This window comes from Rhyacophila brunnea, unplaced genomic scaffold (genome assembly GCF_057557595.1).
Source record: "Rhyacophila brunnea isolate RB1 unplaced genomic scaffold, BYU_Rbru_1.0 scaffold_5, whole genome shotgun sequence".
In the NCBI taxonomy this organism is placed as follows: Eukaryota; Metazoa; Arthropoda; class Insecta; order Trichoptera; family Rhyacophilidae; genus Rhyacophila; species Rhyacophila brunnea.
The window spans coordinates 19,374,474-19,395,556 of record NW_028233170.1 but is presented as its reverse complement, the minus strand read 5'-3'; the positions used below and the strand labels follow the sequence as shown (position 1 = coordinate 19,395,556).

Below are 21,083 nucleotides of genomic sequence, written 5' to 3'. Positions count from 1 at the left end.
GATGGTGAGTTTTACTGATCCTTCTTTTGGCTAACATTGTTCAGATTATTAACAAGCAAAAGTCACCAAACCATAATTGAGCTACCTTGCCTCCTTCAAAACCGTCCAGATGTTTTAATTACAGTAAAATTACCTTAAAGAAATTATTAAGAAGACATGAGAAAATAATTTAATGTAGATAAAACTTTAAAAACATTAAAATCTGATTTTTCCTGCATTTTCAAACTTTCAAATTGCGATATCTCAAAACTATGTTTTTAGGGTTGGTGACTTTTGCCTGAACGGTGACGATATTATTTATATATTTTTTAATAATTCGCTGCGGAACATCTTCTCTTTTTGGCACCGTCATCTATCGGAGGTTGGCGACCAAATTTTGAAAAACTTATAGAGGTTGAATAGCCAAAAAGAGTCCTCTTCTTCATACGCCTCTATTGCCCTCTACCTATCCATATATTATGAGCTGGATTAAACAATACTTCTCAATGCAATAATACAGTCGAAGAATGCAGACTTTCAGCGCTTGATAGTAGCTACAAGTTCTCTTAGCTTATTGATTCATCTTAAAACCTCTTCATTGGTAATGTCACAATGTGATCAGCCGAAGTAATCCTTATCGTACTCCGATACAGTGGTATCAATATTTTGTGCAGTTTCGTGAAAAATAATTAAAAACCTGGGTGATAGATTTGCAGAGCCCGCCCTCGACTGTTGTAGAGCCAATGCCATAATAATAATCATAGTGAATTGTGACGTTAAAAAACAAACGTCGCCATCTGCAGTCAATGACTTTTTTGAGATTTTTGGTTGGTATGATTGCTTGTGTTGTTTTATATAATAATATTCAGTTAAGACATGGCTATCTCCTCAATTTCTGCTTCAAAAATTCAAATAAAAGATGTGATTTTTTTCAAACTGAGTCATATCCATTGATTTTTTATATCAATCGTGGTCACATTCGTCTTGGCCAATAACGACGTAGCACTTTTTCAAAATGGCCAATCATGTCGTGGCATTTTATCAAGATGACTCCCATCAGCAAAAAGTTTTCTCTGTGTATAAGATGTGCTCTTCAAGTTTTTAAGCGAAATAATTGTCAAAGAATGGAAAATAATCCAAATAAAGTTTAAAATAGTGTCTCCAGATAATGCACGAAAGTTAACCAGATCAAATTATACCATTAAACGTTCAAAGAAGACTGAAAAACGGTAAGTAAATTTTGATTTTCAAATGTTTTACGACAGTTAGCATCTTAGAACCTCAGGGCTGTGCCTTGGCTGTTCATATTTTATGTTCAGTTTTAAAGCTGCATAATATCGTGTAAACTGGTTCAGTCATCTTTATTTTCTTTATATATTTTTATTCAAAAATATTGTTATGTTTGCTTAGTTACCTATTTAATTCTAATATCATAAAACTCAAAAGAAATTCATAAACCCAATTATAATTTTCAAATTATTAAGTGTTAGTTGTAAATATGAAATAAGTTATACATTTATAATGTTGTTTTTTTCGGGTGCCGGACGAAATCCCGAATGGCCAAAAGCCCGAACGGCCGAAATCCCGAATGCCGAAATCCCGAAAGCCGAAATCCCGAATGGCCGGAATCCCGAAGGCCGAAATCCCGAAAAATATAAACAGTAATAATTTTCAACCAGCGGCACCCCAATAGGCGGCGCTTTTTCTAGAGTGTGTAATTTAACAAGATAATTAGAATACTTATATAAAAAACTATTATTAATTATGGAATGAAGCAACAAAATAATTTTCAACCAGCGGCACCCCAATACACGGCGCTTTTCCTCGATTGCATAATTTAACAAGATAATTAAAATGGTTATATAAAAACTATTATTAATTATGGAATGAAGCAAGAAAATAATTTTCAACCAGCGGCACCCCAATAGGCGGCGCTTTTTCTAGTGTGTAATTTAACAAGATAATTAGAATAGTTATATAAAAACTATTATTAATTATGGAATGAAGCAACAAAATAATTTTCAACCAGCGGCACCCCAATACGCGGCGCTTTTCCTCGATTGCATAATTTAACAAGATAATTAAAATGGTTATATAAAAACTATTATTAATTATGGAATAAAGCAAGAATATAACTTTCAACCAGCGGCACCCCAAAAGGCGGCGCTTTTTCTCGATTGTATAATTTACGTTTGTATAGTTTTTATTATAACTATTTTAATTATCTTGTTAAATTACACACTCAAGAAAAAGCGCCGCCTATTGGGGTACCGCTGGTTGAAAATTATTTTCTTGCTTCATTCTATAATTAATAATAGTTTTTAATACTACTATTTTAATTATCTAGTTAAATTATACATTCGAGAAAAAGCGCCCCCTTTTGGAGTGCCGCTGGTTGAAAATTATTTTGTTGCTTCATTCCATAATTAATAATAGTTTTTTATACTACTATTTTAATTATCTAGATTAATTATACAATCGAGAAAAAGCGCCGCCTATTGGGGAACCGCTGGTTGAAAATTAATACTGTTTATATATTTTTATTTTTCGGGATTTCGGCCTTCGGGATTCCGGCCATTCGGGATTTTGACATTCGGGATTTCGTCCGGCACCCATTTTAACAGAACCCTGTTTGTAAGAATACAAAACAAACCGATCGAATACAAAACAAAACTGTCCATCTCCAATAGTATTTATTTCAAACCTGGTCAAATCCAGATGATACAAAACAAACATAGCCATCTCCAACATAAAATCGTAAATATCTTGTTTGTTAAGGATCCGCGATTATTGAGCATTGTTTAAATCGTATTTTTTAAATAAAATATAATCATAAATTAGGAAATTATTAACTCACGGGTTCAAATTAACAACAAAAACAAAAAAGTTGATTTACTCAGTTTCACTTGTGATGGAGATGACCACGTTTGTTTTTTAGCGTCACAATTGATATAAAAGAAATAGCTAAAACTTGTAGAGAATAACATTTTGAATTTGTTTGAAAGTGAAACTTTACCTGAAGGCATCACTACACCACTCGACAATTTTTGAGGTAACCATAGCAATAAAGCTTAATTCTAAAACGTGTATCCGATAAAGCTCAGTGGAATTCTGAGAATATATTATTATGTTCGCCAGAATTGAGGGTTTTATAATGTTTATATATAATATTGCTGAGAAAATTATTTATATGGAATATAAAAAAATGTATTTCCATATTATTATGGAATCAGTTTTTCAAGGCATTTTTTACTTGGAAGATTCGGTAGTTTCATGTGCTAAAGTAGTTACGTCCTACCTACGTCAAACAAGTTCTGAAGATTGAGATACCTCTTATCTTTTCGCGTAGGACGGCATAGATAGGCACCTACCCATTGTACGCGAATGGCGTTACCAGTTTGAGCAACGCTGTATTTTACTACATAATAATATTAGGCCTTTATATAATATATAAATAACGTAGCTTGAAATGTTGGGACCATAATATTATATACAAAAAAACACTTAAGGTCAAGTGGTACGAGCTCCTTAGCCGGGTCTCACATACAAACTCATCCGACTCCAACACGTCGAATTTGTCGATATAATTTTGTTGGCATTCACAAAACACGTGTAACTAAATATACCGCCGCACACAGCATGCTTACAATATTTTAGTTTCTTTGAAACGAAATAGCTGGCGTCGCATGCAACCAATTTCACCTGACATGCGTCGCAGGTTTAATCCTAAAATATTGCATTTCGTCATTTATTTTGACTAGGCGTGCGACGGCACTGTCCCGGTATGGCCTCGCCTATACACACGGAAGAAAGTTGCAATGTTACGCCCAGTTTTGGTTTATGACTAAGTATATCAAAGTCGAGACGATTTTCAATGTACGACTGGGCTTATGCTGAAACTATACAGATTTGTATTGATATTTTGGAATTTAGAAACGTGGATATCTTGCGACGATCTTTCAATTTAGGAACAATTAATATATTTAACTAAGTACCTACGTATATGGACTGGGCCACAAATTATATTGCATAATCTTGCGATGAGACACTACGCCACTATTGTGTATAATATGTATGTATATCATTTTACAATGGCACCATAGGTACGGCAAATGCGATTCCCAGTTGTATTGGTATTACTTACTAACATTGAAACAAATGCATGATACCAATATATCCGAATCACCCAGGGTGCCAATAATTTACCTATACGTACATGGATAGTAGTGGTGAAGGGTGGAGGTAGGCTATGGAGACCTGACATAAAAAAGGCACACTAAACTTTGTTAGTCAAACATATTTGTTTTTATTGTGGATAGTGTTAGTTTTAAAAATTAAATTAAACCCTGCCTAATCCAAGCCATAGTACATAATAGTCAAAAATGTCCGTTTATCTATGAAATAATATATAAAATTATGCCATTAAACCATATAGCATTTTAGATATTTTATAGATAAAAGAATATTTTTCATCGATTATGGTTTGGTTAGGCATTTAGGTTTGGTTAGTGAATTAAAAAAAAACTAACCAACACCATCAGCTGTAGTATGTACGAGTACTTATTATTAATTCAACGAAAACAAAATAATGCGTATGACTGAAAAAATATGCATTATGTTTGTCGGATCGCCCATAGTCTACTTACCTGAACTATTATGGCTTGGTTTAGGTAGGGTTTCATTTAATTTTAAAAAGTTACCATCACCATATGCAAATTTTATTCTTAGTAGGTAATGAACACAAATAAGAATGACTGATATAGTTTAGTGTGCACTATTTATGAGCCTACCTCTGCTCTTCACCATTGATTTATATCGAATCTCCACAGGCTACCTCCACCCTTCGCCGCTTATGGATAGTAAATAATTGTAGTACCTATAATACTTACTTTAAGCACGAATATTTCGCCAGTCGTTCGGTTGACCTCAAATTTACTATTGGCTAAATTGTCAGCGTCGATTCCCTGGCCCGTGGGGAAGTAGACGATTCTCTGCGGCCTATCCTTGTCCCCGTCAATGGCTGTGACCTGCAATTAAACATAGTCCGTTTTACATAATCGAATTTGAATAATTATGTCAAGAGGGGAGGTGGACCGCCGACCTTCAACCTTTTTGGATCTTCAGAGCTATTATAATGATCACCTCAAACGAGGCACGCGTACAGGGGGTAGTCGAAAGGCCCGGACCGCCCCAAAGCTTCGACAGTTTGATATAACTGAAACAAGATGAACTGAAATAATTTTGGTCTGTATATATTTGGACAATAATAGCGTCCTCTTATTTGCATAAGGTCGTAATTGCGATTTTGGTCTGTATTAGTTATGTTTACCATCTTATGAACTAGTAAAATATCTTTCATTAATTATTGTAAAGGGTCGCATGTGAATCGAAACAATTTCAATCACTAAAAAAGAACATAATAGGTTATTGTTTGTATATTGATTTTAAAAACATAATAGGCATATAATTTTATGTGCATGGAATTATTATAAACGTGTACATAATGGGAGATAAAATATAATATGAAATGGCAAAATTCAGTATGTAGGTATGTTTAGCAGTAGATACAACCACAACTGTACAACCAATGTTACAAAATAAGAAAAAAATGATTTATTATTTTTTTAGTATTCGATATATTAATTTAAAATTCCAGTACATTAATTTATAATTTGGGTAGTTAGAACGTAGAACTAAATAAATGACATAATTATTAACAATAGTGTTGAATTCAAAGAATTTGTACTAGAAATAGAAGAAGTCTTATTCGTTATTTTTTGTGTTATGACATTTTAAATTATTTAGCAAACGCATGAAGCATGGTTATACCCCGTTTATACGTGCATGGATTTACTGCTGACAGTAAATATTATCCCGGTCATAACAAGAAAATGTTCATGTAAACATGACTATTATCCTGCAGTTGCAAGATTGCATGCATGAATCAAAAAAGCTTCTGAATTTTCATGCGACAGTTGGGATTTTTTCGATCTGGGCCTGCGCAGTAGAACGATAGTGACAGTCATTACTTCTACGTGTTACAGTTATTGTCACGATATTTTAAAATACACACTATTGTGCTAGTAAATTCATGCACGTGTACAGGCGCTATTATGTTGGTAAACTCTCCAAATATTAATATCACTCAGTTGTCATTTCGATTTTCTGACACGGAATGGCTGCCATTTTTTAAGTTCATTGTTATTTCTTTCTTGACTGAAGTTATAAATGGTTTTAAATAAATTTTAGACGATTTTTAAAGTGTAGTATTATTAACTCGTTATCTACTCATCGTGACGAATAATTGTCTTTTTATACGTCCTGTATATTAGGAAATAAATGTCAAAGCAGTATTGTGAAGTACTCTGTCAATGAACCTGCATTGCAAAGTCACGTGTAACTAACTTAATCAGTGAACCAGTAGTCCTTTTTTTGCTTCAATTTCATATAATTTAGATACATTTCCTATAAGTAGAAGAATGTTTTTTCAACATCCTTATTTGAATGTAAAAATATTCACAATGCCAATTATCTCTGATTAGGTAATATTCAAAACGTGACAATTTATATTAACTCTAAGAATCGCACAGCGAGGCATGGAGAGGTGTATGTTGGGCATCACGCAAAAGAACCGTAAGAGAAACGAATGGGTTAGGAAGCAGACAGGAGTACGCGATGTAATAGACGTTGCCAAACCGCTGAAATGGAGATGGGCGGGGCACATTGCTCGCCGAAAGGACGGCCGCTGGACAAATGCCGTCATCCAATGGTATACAAGGGCACGAAACGGCCACAGGGTCGCCCTAAAAGCCGCTGGATTTATGAACTGATAAAGTTCGGCGGAAATACGTGGCAGCGAACGACACAGGACCGAGAGAGTTGGAAGAAGCTTGGGGAGGCCTTCATCCAGCAGTGGATTGACCCCAGCTGATGATGATGATAATAAAGGGAATCCCAAATTAATGCTGTATGTATAAAACTATGGTGAGTAGGTATATATTTCTGTAAGAATGACTGGAGTGGTGGATTCCTTTGAAAGGATAGTTCTGAGGAAGATTTTTAGTACCACGCAGAAAACTTGAGAATAAGGCACAATGACGATGTATACATAAATACATCTAGTGTCTTCATACATATTAAACTACTGCCATTCCGGTATGTAAGACATATCCACCGTATGTCAAAAGTATCGTCTCCTAAAATATTCCTCACCGAATACACAGATGGGAAGACCAAAGTTCTGCTGGATCGATTCAGTGTAGAATGACATGTTGGAGCTACTTGGCGTACAGCACTGGTTGAAGACTATTTGAGACTATTTCAAAATATTGTTTTCAATGGGAATGTAAAATGAAATTTGGAGTTACAAAACTAAAGGTGGTGCACATCCGTACGAATGCTGAGCTCTGCGGACAATTTGAGCCCAATGTAGTAAATTTCTTGAGGATGCGAAGTCTCAGGAGAGCTGGTCACGTTTTTTGATGTGATGGATAATAGCTAGAGATATTCATAAAGTTTATAAATGAACCCTGGTAAGCACTCGGTCCCTGGTTTGCCACCGGAGGATATGGGCGGATAACGTAGAGGCTGAGTGTAACCAACTGGAGAGATGCCTGGAAGACGGTTGTGCAGTCGGCCATGGACCTGAATGGTCTGTAGCGTCAGCTTAAGCAAATAAGTAAGTAAGTAGTATGTAGTTAAATAGTATGTAATTAAAATAAATAAATAATTCAAGTATTTTCTTATTATAGTAAATTAATGTTTCATTATTTTCATTGCTGTCTATCTACAATCGTTATTTTTATTGCGGCTGAAAACTCCTTACCTAAATGTTAAACAACGTGAACGTTGTTGTTTACGGGGTTTTAAAAATGGGTTCTCGGAATATGGCGCTCGCTTGATTTCAGTTGTACGTCACTGCTGATAGGTAGAGTCTGACTGCAAGTGATTTAAGTGAATTGATTGGTTCACTTCGAACTAAGCATTGTTTAATGGGCCTTTCGATGTTCCTGTCGGAAGTTTTCGGCAATTGACAACGTAAGTAAGTGATTTTAGGATTAGGGTTAAGATTAGACTCCAATTACTGGTTAAAATACCTACTTGTAATAGATACAGAAACAATGTGAAACTTCAAAGAAAAACAAATAGGTATTTTGTACTTCCATCTTCTTTATCATAATATTAAGCCTCACAATTTCGCGTCATTTTTGACTTTAACCGTCAACATTTTATAGGGAGGTACCTAAAGATTATTTCGGAGATTGATTTTAAGCTATAATGTCAAACATTTAGCATGAGTTATCATATAACCAAAAGTCCAGATGTCTCCACAAGATATCATTATAAATATTTATTTGCCTCTATAAAACGATCCACGGACTTTTTAATAGTGATGTCATAATTACTTCAATACATAGTACTAACTTTCAAACGGGAATGTTTTATTGAAGCGGACGAAACCGGTCGTGATCTTATAGGGCATTTAATTGATACTTTGATTTAAAACACAAAAACCGATAGCCAAAATTGACGCAATTTGATAAGCATTTCATGTGAGAGCTACTAGTTAAATTCGTCGTAATTAAATAGGAAGCTCGTAGCTTAATAATTGGTAAAGCACATTGACTTTAATCCAGAGGTTACAGGCCTGTTGGGATTTTTTCTAGTATGTATATATCTGAGGTGTTGTCAAAGTATGTATATTCAAATTATCACTAGTTCTCGATACACGAAAAGTATCATTTTACAACATTTTTTTTATTATTACAACGTTTTTTACAACGTTTTTCTTAGCTCGAATTCTTATTTGTCCGGTGATTCTTTGTCTGGTACAAATCTTGCAATCGATTTTTAACTAACTTCCCGACTAGCTAGACATTTGAAACTCTTAGAATATATCAGAACACGATGCCAATGCATTTTTTAAATACTTTTAGCTATCTTTAAGTAGAATTGAATTCATTTTCAGTTAATTCTATTTTATATGAAAAGTTATTTTGACACCATTATTGTTTGCTAGGGGGTCTGGGGTCCTAGCAACTAAATTATTAATATATCCGTGCGTTACTATGGAAATCAATATGACATGTCAAAATGACATTTCAGTATTATTTCTATCAAGTACAATTTTTTTTGATCGTTTAAGCTTGTCAAGTTAAGTTTATATGATTCAACGGACAATTTAAAAACGTTGAATATTAAAAGTTTTTTTTATCATGTAATTATTTGTACTATTTTTGAACGTTTAACGTAACTTCACTCCTGCATCTCCACCCGGGGTGCGCCCGAGGCATCAGATCACTCGTTTGCTGTGCTACTGCATTTTGTATTTAGGTGTATGTTTCACACGAGATTCCGGTGTCTCTGGACACTAGATATACATATAAATGAACGCGACGCATGTGCGTTTCTGTCTCAACGCGCCCATTCATTTATGTGTAAATTACTTTTTATTTCAACAGTAGGTACGCTTTTATACATATATATTTCCTTAAAATTAGAGAGAAAATAAAATTTAGATGAAAAGGGAGTGAGTAGGTACCTATATATAAAATAATTTGTCGTTTTATCTTTCAATACGTATCTCAAGTAAAATTATAATTAATTATATTAAAAAATTACTCAAGACTCCCGTTTGTCAGAAGTTAATTTCATTAGGGCAAAAGCGTTTCAAAAATGCACACCTATTAAAAAAGGACTTGAGATGTTTCTCTGAGATACGATATTGATAATTCAATTTGACTATTCCGAGTATCTTGTTCCGGTGAGAATTTGAATATATTTCGAAGAATCCCTGAGAGTTGGCCATTGAAAATTTGCGATCGATTGTTCGAAATGAAATTTTACTGAATCAAATAATTAAATTAGGCAAATTTATTATGTTGTATTATAAATAATTAATATCTATATCCAAACATTTTAATTATCATTTTACGCTAAAGGGCGGACGTGCTCAGCGTGGGTCAAAATGGAGCTTTTTTTTCTATTTTCAAAGCATGATCCTGGACATTCCTTAAACTTTCTAGATAATTTATTTATATAATTTTGAAGCCTTATTATCATTTATATTTATTTTAAACATTTGATGACTGTATAAAGTATTTTTATTACATAAAATAGTATTCTTTTAAACCTCTCGCTCTAATGTTTTAGAATATAGTCATATTTCAGTACATAACTGTACAGTGGTGTTAAGACTTTTTACATTTATTAATTTTTAAACGAATTTATAAAACCATGAGTATAATTTATATTGACATTATTATAGTGAAATATTTACGATAAAAAATTATATTGATAATCTCTGTGTTCCCAAATTTGACAAGAATTAGGCATTTTATTATTCAAAAAATGGGCAAGATTAATATATTTGAAGATAATTCTAAAGATACTGATTATAAGCTATGTCTTTGACTATTCAAGTGTGATAAACATCCTACGAATAATGATTGCTTTATAATAATTATTGATCTAAGAATAAGGTAATTTTTTTTAAATACGCCATTTCTTTTGGCATTTCCCAGTGGTTAAGCTACAACATACGGCTGTAGCCATAAATTGACAAAATATAATTGAAGTAGGGAGTAAAATGATGTTAACGCGCGTGTTTGAACATGTACCTAACCGATTTTTTTTAAACGGTACATGTTCAAACATCTGTTTAATTAATTATTACTACATAATGTGTGAAAATCATCAAATTTTGATCTAATTTTATATGAGGTAATCAGACAAAGAGGCGTATCAGTGTAGTAAAAAGTACAAAAAATGCAAAGTTATAAAACGTATACCCTACCACAGAACATAATATTAATAAATATAATTTAGATAGGCTATACCCCAATACACTACGTTTTGAAGCAGGGTTTTGATTGTGTGAGTGTACTATAAAAATGAAACACAAGTCATTATAGACGTGTGTTGCAACCTTCAAATACACCAATATTGAAAACGCGGTATTGTATGAACCGAGAGCAGTTATCAGAACGAAGGACAAGCTTAGAATGACGTATTATTGACACGTGTTTAAGTTTATCCCATATTCTTCCACACTCTAGATCGGTTGCCTGTTACAACACACCCGTTAGGTTTTCCAGTTCCCATTAAATATTCTGTGTTCCCTGACAAAAAAATAATGCTTATAATGTTATAATATAGTAGTTTCTTGGTGTTGTAAACATCGTCATTGTGTATATGTGTGTGTAGTAGCACCACCAAAACGGGAATTTATTCATTTATGATTTATTTTTTACAAATATTTTTTTTATAAATACTTAAAATCGCATCTAATAATTAGAATACTATACTTTATCACAATTTGTAAATCTTGGATTATGTAAGTAATGTGAAGCTATTTCACTCACGTCAAATTGCGAATAATGTACCTATATAAGGAATTTTAACAATATAATAATATAGAAGCGTGAAAAGGCGATCTTACTCGAACATATATATGACGTAAATCGTTTGTTGTTGTTTACTGTTTTCACGCGATCTATCCGAAATAGCGTTCGTGCGTGCCAGCCTCGCTGGACATGGCATATTACAGTTCGGTTTTTGTCACATGAGTTTATTGTAGTACGATGTTTTGAGGCATGGGGGGCGGGGGAGGAGGGTAAACACCTAAGATGTTTACACATAAAAATAGTATCAAAATAACCTTCGATCCTATAGTTGACACTTAAAGGATTAGAAAATTTATTATAAGTCAAATAAATGCACATATTTTTCAAATCGGCACGAATTACGCGTTGGTAAAGAACTGGCCATATAAAAGGGTTCCATTTATTTTAAATGTCTTTCTGTCCTTTGTGAGTTGATTTGATGGTTACGGCAAATTCTTATCGGTAAAAGTGTTTTCGTACCTACGAACTAAATACGTATAAATCTAAATAATCTATTATTACAGACGTACTAACTATACTAACGTCTGCGCCTACATGAACCACCGAACGGTGCGTTCGACCCCCGATCGCATGCCGACCCTTACGCAGTAGCAAATGTAGAAGACAATCGGCGCGGTATGGCTGCGTGGGGTATTTAGAAGACGGCCTTAATGGCGCAACTTATGAATGTTTTTGCTTTAACATAATATAATGTAATATTAATTATACAATATTATAATTTAAATTGTATCATAAATTCTTTCTATTAAATAAGTCAATTAGTCGTAATATTTTAAAGTCTCATTAAATTTTTCTTTTATAAGAATTATACAAAATAATAATTTTATATTATGTACATAAGAGAAACTTTAACCAATCAAGAAGAATTTATAGCTTTTATCGATAGAAGTATAAAAGTAGTCTTATATTTTACAGGAGACCGAAATTAAATTAAGTTATTCAAATTGAAACCGATAACACGATATACCTACTCTACAGATAACCGCATAATATGCGATATTATAATTTTATTTTCTTAAACAAAAAAGTACTTGAATTGAGTATGGATATTGGAAATGGGTAGGAAAGTAAATATCGTAAGCGGAGCAAGTATTATGTACATACAATAAGAACAATACTTGTCAACTAAAACAATATTGTTTTTTGGAATAGCCTAAATTATTAATAGAGTTTGTTTATATTGGCACAGCGTATTGAATTTTCTCTAAGCTTTGCCGACATTAATTTAATATTTGTATTAATATGAATAACAATGTAATGTATATTTTTAGTATTAGTAGCGACAACAATTGGATTAAAATGCATTACCCACGGAAAAAGGTTTTTAATTGATTTTTAAATCTAGAATGTTAAACAAAACGTGTCGTAAAAAGGGGTGAATATTTTAAATTAAAATTTTTGCTTGCAAAAATGATTGATTGAATTAATCGGCTACCTGCACACGATGTTTATTTTAATAATAACACTTGTTTTGTCCGATTTTATTTTATTTTTCTAAAGTTAATTATTATTTTTGTGTTATGTGCCCTCCTATATTTTTTCTTATGAATATCATTATATTTTGTAAAGTAGAATTTAAAATTTTGGCTAAATAATATTAAGGGAACTCTAACAATTACTGGGTATTTTTTGTTAAAAAGAATTATTATAAATATAAAATCGACTTTAGTAAGAAAAAAGGAAATAACCCTGATTTTTTTCAAAATAGGTTTTATTGGATAATAACATCGAATACTAAAATACACGCTGTGTCTAAAGTAGGTAGGATATTAGGTAAACATGTCGAATTATTATCTAAATTTAGCTTAATTTTTTTTAAGTGAGAGAAAGACATTGGGTTTTCTTTAATTACGTCAATAATTAATATCAGATTGGGAATAGAAAATACCATGCATTTAATGTTTATGTATATTTTAATTTTGACCGAAGACCACAACAAAAACGTTTTTGGCCTCCTGTAAAATGTGGGCTACGTCCTTTTTCCTTTCTGAAGTCGATATGAATAGTAAAGTTAATAAATAATAGTAAAAGATTTTATTTAAAATTGAAATTTTGCAAACGTGATAACTTGATAAGCATTTTGTATTTCACACTAATCAAACCGGAAATAAGAAGTTTATATTGTTTGTATTAAAAAAAAAAGAATTTGTGGAAAATAAATGTGAAAAAGGTTTCTATTTTTGGATATGGACCCGGATACTATTCAACATCGAAAACCATTTTTTTTGCAAAAATAAAAGGTTTCATAATTATTCTAGAATAGTCCTAAGATGGGTATTATATGAGTTTTATATCTATTCAAGCTTAGACAAATCCTTATTTTTTCATTTTTGATAATGGTGTTAGAACCGGAAATGACCGGTAGATTTTAATATATCTACTTTGTATGTATTATCATTTTATAAAATGGAATTCTGCCAACCAAATGTCAACTCATATAATAAATCTTATTCTGAGTGCATTAACATGATTTATTATTTCACAATATTGTTTCGATTGTTATGCGACTGATCTGTACGATTAGTGTACGAATGTGAGACGAAATGTAGTTTTATTGGCGAATGACCGCATAATTATAAGTTATTCAGAATTCTTGTGATGGATGTCTAAATACTTTGTCAATATTATAATTGACTGCCCACGGAAAAGTCTCCACTTCCTTCCGTCTGCCGCAAGCTCACTCTACCTCAGGTATGCTATTTCTCTTTACAAGCAGTCCAATCATTTCAGATTAAGTCTCGTGATCCTAATTTTCTCCCACGGTCTATTGAAGTGGATTATCTTACTTTCTTGAGACATGGCCTGCCCATAGGACTCGCCCAATTTCACATGTAAGACGATAGGGGAAGCACTATAAGAATGTAGTGTTCGATAAAACAACGATGATGATAGTACATATTACGTACTCACGAAGTAAGATTTATCGAGGGACGCCGTGTATGTACAAAATGCTTTTTGTAGCAAGAAAAAATGTGACACAATCGGTCGATTTAGGGGCGTCCTTCAGCTTGACAGGCGTCTCCCAGTTTGCCGAAGATGAACTCAATCAAAAAGGTCTTTGTGAGCAGGTAGTCGGGGTTTTCCCGGCTTTTCTCGCCAGGCCGATGTTTTCCGTCTTTACATCGAGACGCTTGATTTAATTAGTCCCCCTCGGTGACCCGGCGCCCGGGATGATCAGAGCCGGGGGACATTAATGAAAGTCTCAACACACGGAGGATCGCCGTATTTTGTCACTTGAAAGCCTAATAGAAAACCCACACAAAAGTTTATTTTTCGAACGCCCTTTTCTATTACGCAGTATCAATATGTAACAACTATTTATCACCATAACAAAGCTTCCTTATTTTCATTCAACCACTTTTACGCCAAGTTCTCTCATTATAATCCAAAAATGAAAGCTTCTTTTGAACTTTATTTTTTATATTAAAAAATCTAAATTTAAGAATTTATTCTTTTTAATATTATTATTAATTACTTATAATAAACAACACACCGTTATGTTATTAAGAATCGTTAATTACTTGATAAAATTGTCAAAGAATTATCACTTTAATTTAATTTATTTTAATTTATATAACAGATAATGTAAAAACGTCAGTATTATTGACTTAATGACAAGGTCAAACTGATAATTAAAATGATAGATTAATAATTACATCATATATATAGATATGTAAACGGTTATCAATTAGTGAGGCAGTAAATCCGTTTTACATCCTGTGGATTTGAGTGAAAATATAATATTATGGCGAAGGTTAGGGAAGGTGAAGGATGTGATATATATACCACCAAATTGCTGGCTATTATTTCAACCAGTTTTTTTTTAAATACTTGAAGATTATTATTTTATCATTAAAAACAAATGCAATGTCCGAAATAAAATAATTTTCATAGATGAAACAATATTAATAATATATTTTCACCATTAATAAAACGTAGATGTTGTTTTCATTGTGATGAAAAAGCTTTGAAATAATATTTTTCCCATCCCTTGTAGACCTCGTAGAGAAGAATATTTCGAATTAGAATTGTATTAGCAGTATGTAGCATACGTTCAGTCGTATAAAATAGAAAGTAAAAAAAGCTCAATCTATTGACACAAAGTTTTTCTCATAAAGCTGTCTATGTAAAGAAAAATGTAGGACGTTTCCGTGTAAACATATAAATTTCCGTTTTTTTATAAATACAATTTGCAACAAAGCGTGATTTAGGTGGTAGGTAAAATTATTTTTCGGATTTGTTTTTGAATCCAAAACAAAGTTTATCTACGGGAAAGCAGTGTTATGACTGAGTGTTTGAAATAATCCATTAATCAAAAGTATTCAGCAAAATATTTGCTGGTAGATAACCACAATTCTATTTTGCAGTTAGCTCTTCCCAATGATATTATAGAACATTATTAAAAGCATATACCTATCTTGATATTGTCTGACTTTTAAATGAACACTGAATATTGGGTGTATTCGTATTATAATTAAATATGGTAAATATTTTCTTTAAATCACAGTAAACCGTATTATCGTACAAGGTGGTGGTTATGTTAATCTACTGAGTTTTAGTGTCATTATGTAAATTATGTTCCTCTATCTATTTCTTAGTTTTACTTAATAGCCAGAATTAGGTATTTTGTGTAGTGTTTTATGGAGGTCAATTTCGAATTATACATACCCATATTTAAAGATAAAGAAATCCAGAATTTATATTGAGGAGACGGAAAAATATTTTTAGAGGGGTTACACTCAAAGTCTCTATTTATCTCAAATCTCGGGTCTGAAAAAATCATAACGTTGTTTATAAATGTATTTGGACTCATAACAAGGACCTAGTGCCCTTTTTTGGCTGTCAAAAATCCGAGGCGGTCAAGATCTACATTGGATTAGAGCCAATGGAAAAAATTTAATAATGCACTTTTATATGAGTTAGGAAAATGAAGTCTTGCGAAAGACCTTTCGTATTACTTTAGAGAATGGGAAATGGTGATGTTGCTATATTGATATAATCTTCTTCTTCTCATATGGCGGCCAGGGTGCAGACCCACAGAAGCAATACTACCAATATACACTCACAATGTATCTTGAATCGGTTGTTAGTATTTACAATGTAGATATAATTTTATTTTTCATAATAATGGTTGTCAATATTGCTTGCAATAATCATGCCGAAACCGGGAGATTTAAGTATCCACACTAATGAGCTTTATGCTCTTTACATTTGCGATGGAAAAGTCACGTGGCGCGTATCACTGATGAAAGGCCTCATGATGATGAACCAGAAGGAAAACGGAGCGCGTAAAGAGTTGCAAAAGATTAATTAGCTAAAATGAATAGCGGCAAATTGAGTGAAATGAAAGTCTACTGTGGAAAAAAAGTTCCACATACGGAAGCTCCAGAGAAGAAGATTACGATAAGTGGGTGAAATATTTAAAAATATAATAGTCTTTATTTTGCTAGAGGGTGGTTGTTGGGTTTGAATAAAACCTTCGCCCTTACTGATAGCAAGCGGATATCGCGGACATATTTTAGTTTGGTCCGTAAAGGCTTAAGTAGGCTTACACGTCGCAGTGAAAACTTGATTAAAAATCTTCGCTTATTCATTATCCAATCTATTGCGTTAGAGTTTTACAGCAAACTGGATTAATAAAATAAGATAGTGTCGCAAGCCACTTTATCAAGCTAATAAAATTTCACGCTTTCCACGAAAATAGTAATTATTGTAACGCAAATTTATTACACGAAATAATTTTTAGTGTGACGCTTTTGGAAAATATGCATTAATATTGTAGATGTGTTTATTATGGTAATATTTTTATGGCCCTGGCTCCTAAATCGTGACAAAATATGCAGAACAGTTACCGATAATATGGAAATTTACTTTAGAATCATGAATGAAAACTCTACATACACCAGTGGCGAACAATCGTTACAAAACGATTGTTTAACGTTAACAGTGAATAATAATTTTTAATTGGCACAACTGGCACAGATAAATTCATTTTTTTATGTGTTATTTTTTCGACTTATACGAGGTATCAATGAGAACTCTGCTATTCTGGGCAGTGTTTACCTGTGTGTCCCTGATAACTATCATAAAAATAGAGAGCATCAGTTGATCATTCTCCCAAGGTGCAGAACCAACCCGCCTACTGGCAATGCCAATTGGGAGGGCGATAACTATATTATACAACCAAATTGCTTCGAGTTTTGATATATTGCACTTGCATGAGGGTGAGTTTAGGTGGACGCTATTTTAAAATTCCTAAAATAGGGTCTCATTAACAAACTTGGTGTACTTCTTTGAACTTCTATAGATGCATAATTATTGTATTTTTACTACTTTTGTCTGTATATATTATTATGTTCTCTTTTTATAATTTCATTTTTATCGCGTTTATTACTTTTTTTCTTCTTTATAATAATGTTTCATGTCATGTTGTGAACGTCTTAAAATTATAATTTGTAATATCCACAATATGTTAAAAAATAAATAACTTGAAAAATTGAAATTGAAAAAAATTAATTGAATTGAATTGAAAATAATATAATATACCATATAATATTGTGCCTGTCGCTAGCTCAACAAATTGTATATATTATATACTATAGAATATAGATTATATAAAATTGTCGGGCAGTAATTGGATTAAAATTTTGATTGAAAATGTATGACACCATTTAGCGGACAATAATTATCAAAGCCGACTAGAGCAAGCCAGTCTTCTGAAGCAAAATACGGTACAGCGATTAATTTCAAATATTAAAAAATAAAATAGTCTGAAAGTGTTGGCATATCTGCTTAAATTTATATTCAGATTTTAGTCAGAGTAAAAAGACAAATTAATTTTATATGGCATACCTACCTGTACCGATACTTTTATTACATAATAAGTCAATTTGAAGATGATATTATTTTATTATTTATGCATGCAAGGCTATTTATCGACATTTTGTCGTATTATTTTCGTGCCATCCCCTAATAGAGGTCGGTCACCATCAGTGGCGGCCGGTGGTCTTCAGAATAGCATTTTCTGGTAGTGCGAAGTGGTTTACCTTCTATACCCAGCATTGGAGCATAGGGAAAGCACAAGTTCGCGCCACTTCCCTCGGTCCAACGCCAACTCTTGCGCCTCCCGCCATGTCAGACCTGCAGCATGTAGGTTGCTTTTGTAGTATCGCTGCAGGGTGAGGGAGGGCCGGCCATGGCAACGGAACCCTTGAGGCTGTGCCATAAGGGTATGAAGTGTCACACTCTTTGGCGGCATCAGGAACACTTGTCCTAGCCACGTAAAGGTCGTAAAGCGTCTCTTCATGATTACCTTAATCCCCGAAGGCTGCCGTGTCAATAAGCTAAAATAATATCTTAGTGTATCGTGCACTAATACGTATCTGAAACGTCGAACTTCTCAGAAGGTAAATTAAATATGTATTTATTCGATTTCTTAAAAAAGTTTTTAAACAGTTAAAATGATTTAATATCAATAAATAAAAATAAATGTCACGGTTTATGGCTTTACGCTCGAACAATGAATGCGTCAGCCAAATATGAACCGTTCTAAAAACGGATGACGGACGCTTGGTCACTTTGTTAATAGTGAAAAGTAATATGTTTATTTTTTAAATTTCACATTATTATTAATTTAAGTGAAATTATAAAATAAACTAACATTGCGTGGGTAATATTTATATTGTAAATCAGCGTTCCTTCGAACTCAGATTTATTTCTAATGTATTTATATGTCATTAAAAGTATGTTTCTCTTATATTATCGTTCTTATTTATTATTCAGCTACGACCTACTACTCATGTAGTGCTGCTGTGTTTTTTTGAATTTTGATTTATTATATTGAATGCATTTGAGTGGTTTAGAAATAAATGCGGGAGTTGGTATTTTCGTAAAAGTTTGGCGATTCATTAAATCTTAAATGTGAAATTGTTAAAAATTAACTCGCCAACATTGTTATAAAACAGAAACTGGCGTTTTTGTTTCTAGAGTCCGAATTTCGTGCATTGATCATAAAGTGTGTAAAAAATGCTATACATAACGCTACTACAGGAATATTGGAGTACCGTTTAAGAAGTATACAATGGCCTCATTGTAATCCTGTGCAAACTGAAAATCCATTTGGATCGGAATCGCTTTGCGCACAGAGTATTGTTCATAATACTGCTAGTGTAGGATCCCATAGACTTTTCGTATACATAATATGCGGAACGCATTCTGACAATTGGAATAGGTTTTATTGGAAAGGGCTTCAGCACAAGTTTATTTAAGAGAAAACTCAACTCATCCACTATTGAGCGTATTGATTTCCTACAACTTGGCTATGAGTTACGAGAAAATAATTTGTATCCAAGACAAATGACGAATGAACCTCTACCAAATTATTTAGTTAAACCATGCATATGTAATTAGAACTGCCGTACATTATCATGTAGTTATAAGAAATCGGCTTTGACATGTATATCATTGTGCAAATGTGTAGGTAGTGTTTGTAAAAACTGTGATCATGATACTTTACTTAAAGCAGTTTGAACACTTGACTTGTTGTTTCTTTTTTTTTTAATAAATGTGTACTTATTGTGGTCAGTGGTTATCGTTATTTCATTTATTCACCTACCTATATATGCAACCTACACTGTTTCTGGATTAACCATAATACTAAAACTAATGTCATATGCATATATAGTAAAGAAACCTATCTGGGTGATTCTATACAAAAATGATACTAAATAAAATAATTTAAGCCAAGGAGGATTCTAAGAATCGATAATTTTGAACACATTGCACTACCCGCTATTTTTATTTTTTCAAATGGGACGAACCGTTCTACGACCATGCCGATGGCATGGTACAATTATTGCATTTTCAATCAATCACCGATTCGGTCTTGGTTTTATTGAAGAATTCAGAATAATTTTTGGTGGGTTATAAGAAAAAAAATTAAAACCTCAATAAAAAAAAAATTACCACTAATATCGCCTGGCAACATCGACATTATATATCTTGGTGACCCCTAAGAGGGCTCGCACATCATAACTCGCCGCATGCGTCTTACGACGAATTCGTCGATGTGACGTCATCGTAAATCAAGAAACAAACGTTATCAAATGGAGCTTCGCAGATTGGCCGATGCAACTGCGACGCGAGACGATCCGCAGATGCAACATGTCGCATTTGCTACAGCCTGCATGTTGTATCTAAAAAAAGTCGACTCCGCGCAAGCGCACAGCTGCATAAACGGCCATTTTTCTCCAGACTGTCGCCGCGTTCGGAGCAGCCACGATGCGGCGAATGTCGATATCGCTAGGCAGATGTGCGAGGTTTTATCAAGGAACGCCGCCTGCCCGTTCTCGGAAGCTTTGATTTATGGCGGTCAGGCACACGAGGCGAGTTGTGATGTGCGAGCCGGCTAAAACCTATTCCAATTGTCAGAATGCGTTATGCTACATGTTCTACTTCGCAAAATGATTGATACACATATGAATAACAATGAAAAGTTGAGTGACGTCTTCAAAAATGCTGGTAGTGCGTAGCACTTGGATGGTATTATAGGAGCCGCCGCTGGTCATCATAACGGCGATCTTTGATTTTTTGTAATCTGCTACCCATTATGATAATAGTTGGGTGGTGCTGTACTCATACGATTTATGGATATTGTTATTAAGCCACAAAATGCTGCATAATCCTCTGCTATGTTTTCCA

General features: G+C 33.2%; 1 protein-coding gene across 1 annotated transcript in view; it reads right to left on the bottom strand.

The window, feature by feature from the left end:
• The window catches only part of LOC147066128 (neural-cadherin-like), a 549,013-nt gene that overhangs the window by 11,681 nt on the left and 516,249 nt on the right, over positions 1–21,083 (bottom strand). The window contains exon 6 of the mRNA XM_085956145.1: positions 4,869–5,006. Coding sequence (XP_085812271.1) covers positions 4,869–5,006 — 138 coding nt within the window. The remainder of the gene's footprint in view (positions 1–4,868; positions 5,007–21,083) is intronic.